Below are 10,874 nucleotides of genomic sequence, written 5' to 3'. Positions count from 1 at the left end.
AAGAACTGCTTGCATGGTTTCTTCCCTCATCTAAACCAAACCAAATAAAATATTCAAGCAACAACAAAATATAGTGTAACTCCGTCCAACTGCAACAGAAGCTCATCCTGTTTTTCTGGCCTTGACTGGATGATCAGATGCATTGACATCTATACATTGACCTTCATAGCTTACCACTGCTGAGTAGAGCCTTTGGGGTTCCTAGCAGGGCTTAGAGCAGACTACACAGGTCTGGCAGGCATGGCTGGGTGGAGAAGAAACCAGACTTCCCAGGACTGGAAGCAGCAGGCAGCAAGAAAACCAGCCCAGCAGGCACACGGGGAGCCAGAAACTACTTTTCCTCGGAGGTTTCTCTATTTTAGTACATGTATCTATCTCCATTTTACATGTTCCTCAGTGAAAGACCTCCTCTGGGAGGTGTGAAAGAATAACCATTAGTAACCACAGGAGAACCTTTTTCCTGGGAAAATTCCTCAAGAGTGGTGTGACTACCATCCCAGGGATCAGCTGGTTGCCCTCATGTGGAACGTTTCTGCAGGTTTTTCAACAAGAAGGGCTGGGAAGCCCTGCCATAGTGTGAGTGAGGGGAAGCTGGAGGGCAATTACTGGACACAGGGGAGTGGGATCGGGGGACTGGAATGTACAGATGCCACTCAACCAATCTTTAAAAGTGCTAGAGCGAGCTATTCCATGATCAGATGGTGAAAAGGAAGTGATTTTTACGGAGGGGCACGCTCCCTCCTGCTTGGAAGATGTTAGCAACTCTGTCAAATGATTCCTTAGGAGCTCTTGGGTTTCCAGTTATTATTTTGTCTGTTAAGTGTTCCCAGCAAGCTCCTTGGGGAGACCATGAAAGGAGGCTGCTCCCAATCCTTCGTTAGCTGTGAGGAAAGCCAGCATGCCATGCTGTGGCCTTCTGGAACCCTGTGTCCCCAGGGTGCCTCAGAGCCAGCTTTCCCTGACAGCACACAGTCTCAGCTGAGAGAAGACAGCAAACCGCGTCCCCTAGAGAGGCATTTTTGCAAACTGTGCTTGCTTCATAGGAGGGAATGATATTGGTTAAACAAAAACAAAACCCAAACCTTCTTGGTCTATGCGTAGGAGTTACAAAGATCTGTCAGTTTCAGCAGACAGAGACTTTTCATCCACCCCTGGGCATGTTCAACTGAGATGGTGTAGGAGTTTATAGCAGAAGAGAGAGAACTCTAGCATTCACTTTCTAGGTTTATTCCATCCCGTACATTTTTTGTGTTCTGTAAATCCAATGGAGATCTTACCAGGAAATCTTTTCATTCACTTGAAACCAAACAGATAATCGAGGGGGCTGATCTAGTGTTGTATGTACAATGCTTCTTTAGAGCACAAAAGGCAAATTAAATCTAGACTGAGTTTTCTGTTCGGTAGTATATGAGAAAAATTAAAATTTTAAAAGACAATACAACAGAATTCAGAGCCATCTTGCAACAGGGGTCTTTAAATTTATACCCAATTGCTGATAAAACTCAGCCCTGGAGTTGTCTTCCTGTTATTCTAACATCTTTTTCACATTCATCCTAAAATTTTAGGGAAAAAAGTCCAAAATGCAAAGAGTTTTAAAAACCTTTTTTTTTTTTCCCTCTCAAAACAAAGAGTTCCATAAAACACTAGGTCAAAGGGCCTCAGTGTGTGTGTACTGAGTTTGAAGGGCCAAGCAATAATCTATAGGAGTGACCTATTAGCAATACATTTGCAAAACTAAACCAAAACCTGTACAGGATATTCTCAAAGCCTTAGGAACAACAGAATATACATATTTTATGAAGTGGTTGGAGAACCATCTCCCCTTTACTAGTTAACATACTGATGAGTGTCCCCATTTTCATAAGCAAGGACATACTAACACTAAGCAGATGAAAGGCCTGTCTCAGAAGCATCCTGCCCCAGGCAGCTGATCATGGTGGCCCCACACCACGACACAGCTTTTCTTTTCGTTGGTCTTGCTCAGTGCTTTCTCTAGATTTGGGCTGTCATTCAAGCCTTTTCATTTACAACGTTCATTAAAAATTTGGTACCATATCTGCCCCATGCCCAACCATTTTTTATTTCCTGCTTCTTTTGTTTGCCTTGTGGGTAAACTGCAAATGTGTCCAAGGTGAAAAAGCAAACCAATCAACCTTTGAGTTTTTTTTCCAGTGCCAGGAATGTGACATGAACAAAGGTTACTGAAGAAGCATAAGCGGTAAGTTAGCAGGGCCCTTTGTTGTCTATGAGTGTGTGCCTTTACCTAAGCTCTGTCCCCTTATGGAAATGGCCATAGAAGGCCTAGTGTACTGGTTGCAAGAGGTTTTCTAACGTGATTCTTACCCCAAATCATAACAGGTTCATTCTCTGAGGTTCACCCACCTTCAAAACACAGACAAGGGCCTTAGTTCCAGACTAACCCTGAAAATGTCAGAGACATTTTCACGCATTGGACACACAACAGCTTCCAGGAGCTTGTGGGTCTATTTGTTATCAGAGACGCTACAGACTTCTTAACAGCTTGTGCTAGGGAACTGTTCTTCTTTCCCATCCCCGGAAGTGTTGCATCCATACACCACAAACCCACATCTAAGAGTTTCTCCTCCACAGGCTGAAAAGAACGCCTCTTGGAATGTCAAGCATGAATATAAAAGGGCTTCCCATGACAGTGATCACTGAATCATGGGGAAGAAAGCTAAAAGGCAAATTTGCAATTCATCACATTATCCCCTGTTGTCTCAAATGTGATTCTTTTAAAGGCAGGCTGCATATTCACTCTCTTTTTGAAGCATTTTTTTTTCTTCTTATAACACATTATATATTCTTGTTTTTGTAGAATATCCGAATGAGGATAAAGTGATAAAAATTACAATAGGTTAATTGCATCCCTTGTATCACATATTTTTGGTGCATTAAAAAAGGAGAAAAAAAAGTAAAAGCAACCAGCATGATAAATCCGGCCTGGAGAACTGTGTTAGTGACTGAAGGGTTAACAGATTTTAGAAGTAGTTAAAAATAGTATTAGAGGATTATACATACAACAGTTTGAAATTCATATGGATTGTGTTTTTTTCTTTTAAAAATGGCAAAATGTTTGGCAAATGTAAGCAAATGACTTGGACTGTGTTGGGTCTCACCAGCTCTGAGCCGGGTCAGTCATAGCCAGGCGAGGCCTACTGCTTCCTGAGGTCACTCTGTGGGGCTGGGGGAAGGTGGATGCCCGCCACTGGGAGGTGCTGGCCCCCCACCCGGCTCCCCCTCAGGCCCTCAGTCTTGAACATGGAGATGGAGCTGGCGAGAGGTGCCAATTACAAACTCCAGCACAGATCACCCATTAGCATCACTGAGAGAACTCTGGGGCCTTGAACCACATGCAGACTGGGTGAGTCGTCTACACAGTGACCCATATTGCGAAAGTCAGAGAGAGGAGTGGGGCTTCCACCCCTCCGACTTGTGCGCCCGCCCCCACCCCCATCTGGAGGAAGAGGGTGGCACGCGGTGTGTCACTAGTGCTTAATCTGGCAATGCTTTCAACTTGTGGTTTTTTTTTTTTAATTTTTTTTTATTTTAGTAAACTTTAAAAAAATGTTTTCTGTTTTGTATGTGTATGTATATCCAGAAATGTCCATCCTCCAAGCTGGCCACCACTGTTCCCTGAATTTGGCAGTGCCTGTTGCTTGCAGCTGTCGGCATCCTGAAAACCATGAGGTGCCTTCAAAGCAGACTCTGTGGCCCAGCCGCGCGAGTGGCCTCCAGGACCCCGCCGCACGATCTCATTCTCTCCTTATTTTGAATCCTGTCTGGCTCTGATGTTCAGAAAAAAGACAAAGTCGGTGTGTCTGTCTGAGTGTGTGTGCGTCTATGCCTCTGTGTGTGTATTGAGTTTTGGTTTTTTTTTGGACACCTTTTTTTCTTTTTTTAAGAAAAGAATGACCCTTGGATTACTAATACAGAGTTCAGCCCTCCTTTAGTCACTATAAAACGGACTCCATGTTTTCACACCACTCATGGTCTTCCAGGTTATAGATAAACTTTGTCCTATGTGTCTGGTTTGCGGGCACAGGGTCCCTCCCCAGGTTGTCTAGGGTCAGAGTAGAGGCAAAGAACTCACTGGTGCTCAGCCCGCCCTCGTGGTTTTTGATGTAGCGTTTATAGTTTTTCCTCAGGCACTGCCACGTGGTGGTGTACAGGATGAAGGCGAAGGATTTGAGCGCGATGGCGATGCTGACATACAAGTATCTGTAGACCACATTGTCGTAGAGGACGCAGGCGCCTTGCTCCCCACAGAACGTGCTCCAGAACAGGCAGGTGGAATCGATGCCGGCCCCGAAGATGAGGGGTGGAGGGATGAAGCCTGTCACAGGGAAAAGAAGGTTAAGGTTCTGGATCTAGTGGCTAGTGCTCTCCTGTTCCTGTCTCTGCCTAGCTTTTCTTATAGCACTGCTGGGCAAATATGTCTGACTCCATGGCTCAAAGACACGCTCAGGAGGCAAAGTGCATGAGTTTGTGTCCCAGTTCTGCCTTTTTATCATGGTATAAATCTGAGCACGTTATTTACACCCTCCTGCCTTAGTTTCCTCATCTGCAAAATGGGGATGACGATAATACTACAGTCTTCACCAGATTGCTCTGAAAACTAACTTTACACATAGAAAGCATCATCCTGGCATGGTGGCTCACACCTGTAATTCCAGTACTTTGGAGGCTGAGGCAGGTGGATCACCTAAGATCAGGAGTTTGAGACCAGCCTGGTCAACATGGTGAAACCCCGTCTCTACTAAAGAGACAACCTGGAATTTGCATTGTGGTACATGTTGGTGTACACCTGTAGTCCCAGCTACTTGGGAGGCTGAGGCAGAAGAATTGCTTGAACCCGGGAGTCAGAAGTAGCAGTGAGCCAAGATCGTGCCACTGCACTTCAGCCTGGGCAACAGAGCGAGACTCCATCTCAAAAAAAAAAAAAAGCATCTAGAACAGTGTGTACTGTGCCACTTTACCATGTAAAGTGAGTGACGGCTGCTATTATCATCATCCTCCTCCTCTGCTGAGAGCCTGAGAAGGCCAAGACAGTCTTCCTTGAAGGGAAACATTCTCAGTGTCAGTGAAAGCAGTGCAGTCTCATTGAGGGACCTGCAAAGCGGCGGCGTACTATGTGTGGTGTTCTTCTGCATGGGGCTTTTAGGGCTGTGTGTGCTCTTGAGTACAGGGACCACAAGTTGGACTTAAGTACGTCTGTGCGTATACACATAAAGTTTAAAATGGAAAATATCTGCATATATACTGACAACTTCCCTTCCCCTGTATATTACCAGTGGGTAAGAATATTCCCAGCTCAGAATGAGTTGGTAACCAGTTTTGAAACCCTCACGGCAGAGCATTTCTGGCACCTACAACCAGTCACCAAAAATGGCAGATGAGATGAAAACCCTTCCCCTTCCTTACTTCAGTTCCCTGTTCCTCTGCCTGCTGTTAGCCCTGAGTTATCAGACCTGGCTGCCCATGACAATCATCATCCAGGGTGTCCCATCCCAGACCAATGAAATCGGAGCATTTGGTGTGCGGCTCAGTCCCCAGCACTTAAACATTCCCAGGTGATTCTGAGTGCAGGGGGAGAGTGTAATCTGTACTACGGGAAAGTCATAGATGAGTCACTAATACAAATTAACTGTTCAAAAAAAACTGTCACCTTGAGGCCAGAATAAAGTGCCAACCATCTTCAGTGACAGACTGCAGAAGGAGGACGTGATCTCTGGAACTAGGTGTGGCCAACTCTAAAATCCCAGGGCCCATGTACCTCCATCCGGAGTGTTCCTTGCAGAGCCAGTCCTAGAGCATCTGAATTTCATTTTGTATTAAGGAAAGTCCCTCTGAGATTTTGATGAGATCTAGACCCATAGCTCTGAAAAATACACCTACCCATAAAATCAAACTCGTATTTCAGGGGGTTCATAGGCCCCTGAAGTCCATCCATGATCGCCAGAATAACAGCACGTGCATGATAAGCACAGCAGCACCTCTGTTCTGTGGGGGCCTCCAAAGGCAGTCAGGGAGAGAGGGAAGGTTTAATGAAGGAAGCAGCCCTTCCCCTGGTTTTAATGACAGGCCTGGAATCCGGTGAGAGAAGGGGTGTGTTACCCTATCAGTGCTAATGAGCTTGGCAGAGTGCCAGGCTCTCGGCCCAGGTGCTTCTGTACTTCTCCTAGGAACTCTCCACCTCCACTGCTTGTTACCCCAAAGAAGCCCCGAGAAGATTTCTGGTTGAAACCTCATTAAACTTCCCAAGCAGCTCGATTTAATAAATAAGCTCCAAGCTCAAAATCCCACACAACTTGCTTCCTTCTTTCCGGCTACTGGGTCGGGCTGTGGTCCTGCCAAATGGAAGCTCATATTCCTAGCATTCCCTGTGATCCCAAAGGCTGCCCAGGTGTCTGAGCCCTTCCCCACCAACCCTGTGCATTTTCCCTGCCCCCTAACAAGTGCCTTTTTTCATTTCACTGAAAAAGAGCCAACTGGAGGAACTGCCATGGCAACCGCATAATAGAAACTAAGCCACATGCCACATTATTTATGTAAAAAATGAAGATCTGGAGCCAGTTTGTATTACAGATAGACCTAGAGATAAATGGAACTAATGTGGCCTGTTTCTGTGGCACAGCAGGGCAAAGCAAATCCATTCACCTTCCTCTCCCTGCATGGGGCATAATCATTATATTGTGATTAGCTCCCAAATGCTCCTCCTTCCTTGTGACCTTTCTTGAGGTCATTCCACTTTGTTCTAGCCACTCATCACCTGGCGATGGTGAGCCAAGGTTAGAGAGGACACCTTTAGTAAACGCTTTGCTGTGGGAAGGAACTGAGGGTACAGGTAGGTGTCCCTTGCTCTATAATGCATGGATGCTTGGATACAAATTCCAGGTCGGTGCAAATCAGGTCATATTTTAAGCACATCGAAGGAAATTTGCAACATAAAGGAATCATTTGTTAACATTTGTTAAAACCAAAATATCCCTCTAAAATACCACTATGTAACTCATTCATGTACCTGAGTGAGAATTTTTATAATATTTGGTTGTCTTTCAAGTAGGGCATACCTCCATGTGATAAAGATGGCAATTTTATCTTGTCTATTGTCAAGCTCCACTACCAGATGACAAAACCTTTAAACAGCAATGTGAAAGCTAAGTACTCAGGAGGCTGATGGGAGGATCGCTTGAGCCCAGGAGTTCCAGGCTGCAGTGAGCCATGATCACACCACGGCATTCCAGCCTAGGGGACAGAATGGGATACTGTTTCCAGAAAAAAAGAAAAAAAAAAAAAAACCTACCAAAGTTTTTCATGCTATGCTCTGCTCAGTATTTTAGAGAGCTTTCGTGGTAGAGATCAAATATAACTTTTTTTGTTTTGTTTTTGAGACGGAGTCTCGCTCTGTGGCCAGGCTGGAGTGCAGTGGCACGATCTTGGCTCACTGCAACCTCTGCCTCCCAGATTCAAGTGATTCTCCTGCCTCAGCCTCCCGAGTAGCTCGGACTACAGGTGCATGCCACCACGCCCAGCTAATTTTTGTATTTTTAGTAGAGATGGGGTTTCACTGTGTTGGCCAGGATGGTCTCGATCTCTTGACCTTGTGATCCGCCTGCCTTGGCCTCCCAAAGTGCTGGGATTACAGGCGTGAGCCACTGCACTCAGCTGAGATGAAAGAAATTTCAAGGTGCCAAAAGCCCTGGAGAAAGTCACTTGATCTTTCAATGTCTGTTTCTTCTTTAAAATGGAGCGAATACCACCTGCTTGGTAAGGGCTAAGTAAACACTACACAAATGAGGTGTGTGTGTGTGTGTTTTGCAAGCGTCTGATCTTTCCATGTAACCAGAACTTTTGCCACCTTATTCATGTTAGATAGGGGATTTGGGGTGGTATTTTAGAATAAACTCTAGGTTAAGTACCTTAAGTATAACCTTTATGACATTCCTTTTATACTTCTGAATAGTGAAAATATTGACTTTCTTTTCCATCAAATTCATCTTTTCCTTCATATTCACTTAAAATTCTTTCCCAAAGGGGATCTCTAGCTATCAGGTCCTAAATTGCAGGTGTGCGGAGAGTACCAGAGATGAACTGATTGCATCTTTTTTGTTAGAGGTCTCTGCCATTCTGGAACTCACCTGATGAGTCACAGAAGGGAGTCCCACCTTGGTGACTCATTTTCATGCCCAGCCCTGCATCCTTATATGTCTACCACTCAGTTGGACCAAACAAAAACTCAGGCAGTCCCTGCAAGGAGTTGGTTCCCTGCAGACAAATGGGAGACTGCTACAGTGTGAGTGTGGCAACTGTCATGATAAGTAGTATCATTAATTCCCCACACCCAGGACTGTATAGAATGCTCTAATCCATTATGCATCCCCTCCATAACCACTCCCCCTGCCCCGCCTTATTTCACATACAAATAAACTGAGCGTGAGAGAGATTATTTGTTGCAGGTTTGATATTTCAAAACTCCAAACGCAGTAATCTCCTTCCTTCTAATTCAGAGTTTGTTGATTTGAGAAGACTTTAGAGCTCTTATTGGGGATTTCCAGGGATACAGAGAACATTTTATTTACCCTTTTGCTAAGCTCCTGGAGTAACTGGCTTGTAGAAGCCTGGTTTTGAAGTATGCAGAGGGTGAAACACACAGGGAGTTTGATCTTCGCAAAGCAGGCAGCCCTTCCTTCTCTGGGGTTGCTAATACATAGAGAACGCTGGGAGACTTATTTTGTAAACAAATTCCGTATTTCGCTGGATACCTGAGGCAGTAATGGCAGGTACTGTGCTTGTCAGCAGGAAGAGACACGGAGTTGTCATCGTTGTAGGCTTTGGTCAGACAGGGAGTTCATATCTGGAGTTTTGGTGACGGGGAGGAAATGCGGATTTATGAACCAGAGACAGCTGATTTTGAATTCTAATTCTGCCACTTGGGAACTGTGTGATTCACACAACTTTAGTGAATCTCAGTTTCGCTGTTTATACAATGGGCACAATCATACCTTCAGGCAGAGCTTTTGTAAGAATCAATGGGACGCCATTTGAGAAAGCTCTCACAGGGTGGGCGCTCCAAAAATCTGCTTCCTTTGCTGCTGCTTGGCTTTTGTCCTGAACTCTTTCGGGTAAATGAAAATCCGTCCTCTCTTAAGTTCACCACCTCTAGAGAAAGAGTTGCAGAAAACCTTTCAAGCTGTGATTCAGTGAATAACCTCCACTGGCAAGAATTCTCCACATCTACTCCGGAGGCCGAGGCAGGAGAATCGCCTGAACCCGGGAGGCGGAGGTTGCAGTGAGCCAAGATCATACCACTGCACTCCAGCCTGGGTGACAGACTGAGACTCCATCTCAAAAAATAAAATAAAATAAAATAAAAAAATCTCCACATCATAAGTCAGTTTTGGAGGATAATCAGGTGCATCTAGAAGGGAGGCCAAGGGGGGCCAGGTGTACGTCAGCGTCCCTCTGGTTTTGAGCACCTTCACTCTGTGGATTCCTTAGCTACAAGGGAGCTTGATGATGGTGGTGTATCTTTAGTAACTGTGTCTTCTGAAGGAATGCTCTCTTCCCTAAAGCCTGCAAGAGCAGTTCTCTCTCCTATATCTTCTCTTCTCCCTAAATCCTCTAGGCAGGAACTTGTGGATGAAGCAGGTGTTAATAGGGAACCCACCGTGTGCTGAGGAGGGTATGTGCAGGCTCAATGCTGTTCCCCGCTATTACAGGGAATATTAAAAGGACTAAGTCTATTACACTCTGGCTTAAATTGCAGCTGTACATATTTCAATGCATAAATTGCTGCACTGTTTAAGAACAGTCTCTGTTTTTCTGAAATCTATTAACAGAGATTAAACCTCAGGGCCTTATATCTTGGCTATTTAACTTACTCTCTTAGTTGAAAAGGCTAGGCCTATTTATATTCCTTAGTCTAAACTTAAAAGGTGAACTGAAAGGCTTTTGTGAGAAAAATAAGTTCAAATTCTTTTATGGGACAAAATGGAAGCTGAAAATTATGGCCATTTACATTTAAAAAGATATCTGTTTCTCTCCGGCTTACCTGCCAAGACTTGAATTCACCATGGAATCTCTATTCAACCTGGTGGAATTACTGTTATGTCCAGCACCAGCTAGAAAGGGAGATGCTGAAAAGTGTATTCTCCTGGAAGCATTAATGAGTTCTCTGCTTCAGCAATGTCAAGAAAGAATCTGGGCTGTTTTCCAGTGACACCTGACTTTTACTTTTCTTAAACTGGAGAGTCTGGAGCAGCTACTATGTTCTCCTTTCATTCCTGGACCCCTTGTTAAAGTTGCTAAGGCCCAGAGAGCTTAAAGAATCTGCCACATGGTCAGGAAAGGCAGAGCTAGGCTCAAGAGCAGGTGTGACTGACTGTAGAGGGCCCATGGTAAATACTGGAGGTCACCTCAGCACAGGTAAGGGAGGCAGATCATGGGGGGTGCAGGTACATCAGGAGGTGAGGTACACTGCTGACACAGCCAGGGCACATGGCTGGCACCTAACATATGTTCGCCAAATGAACAATTAAAAGCATAGGCAAGTGGAAGGGGTCTTCCACACATCACACCGCCGTATCTCACTCCCTCTCATCTCTCACCTGGGGCCCGTGGGCATGCTGTGCTTACTTCTTCCAAAGCAGCATTTAACACTTTCATTTCTCCACTTGCCTATAAACTTCGTCATATGCAAGACGATGCTCACAGCAGGAACTCAACAAATGTCTGACAAGCCACATCAGGAGTGTCTAGGATGTACTTTTCTAGAGTAATTCACAGATCACCCCAGACCAAGGACGGTCTGCTCAGGAATGACCCCTGCCTACAGAAACGTACCCCGAGGGCCT

General features: G+C 45.1%; 1 protein-coding gene across 2 annotated transcripts in view; it reads right to left on the bottom strand.

Moving 5' to 3' along the window:
* Positions 1-1,585: 1,585 nt before the first annotated feature.
* SLCO3A1 (solute carrier organic anion transporter family, member 3A1) overlaps positions 1,586-10,874 on the bottom strand; it is a 327,687-nt gene continuing 318,398 nt past the window's right edge. For both annotated transcript variants that reach the window (XM_011978377.1, XM_011978378.1), the window contains one exon: positions 1,586-4,354. In XM_011978377.1, the coding sequence (XP_011833767.1) occupies positions 3,975-4,354 (380 nt within the window). In that variant the 3' untranslated portion in view covers positions 1,586-3,974. The remainder of the gene's footprint in view (positions 4,355-10,874) is intronic.

The sequence above is a fragment of the Mandrillus leucophaeus genome, unplaced genomic scaffold, assembly GCF_000951045.1.
Source record: "Mandrillus leucophaeus isolate KB7577 unplaced genomic scaffold, Mleu.le_1.0 Scaffold193, whole genome shotgun sequence".
Classification (NCBI taxonomy): Eukaryota; Metazoa; Chordata; class Mammalia; order Primates; family Cercopithecidae; genus Mandrillus; species Mandrillus leucophaeus.
The sequence above is the reverse complement of the archived record's forward strand: the minus strand, read 5'-3'. Positions and strand labels throughout refer to the sequence as shown.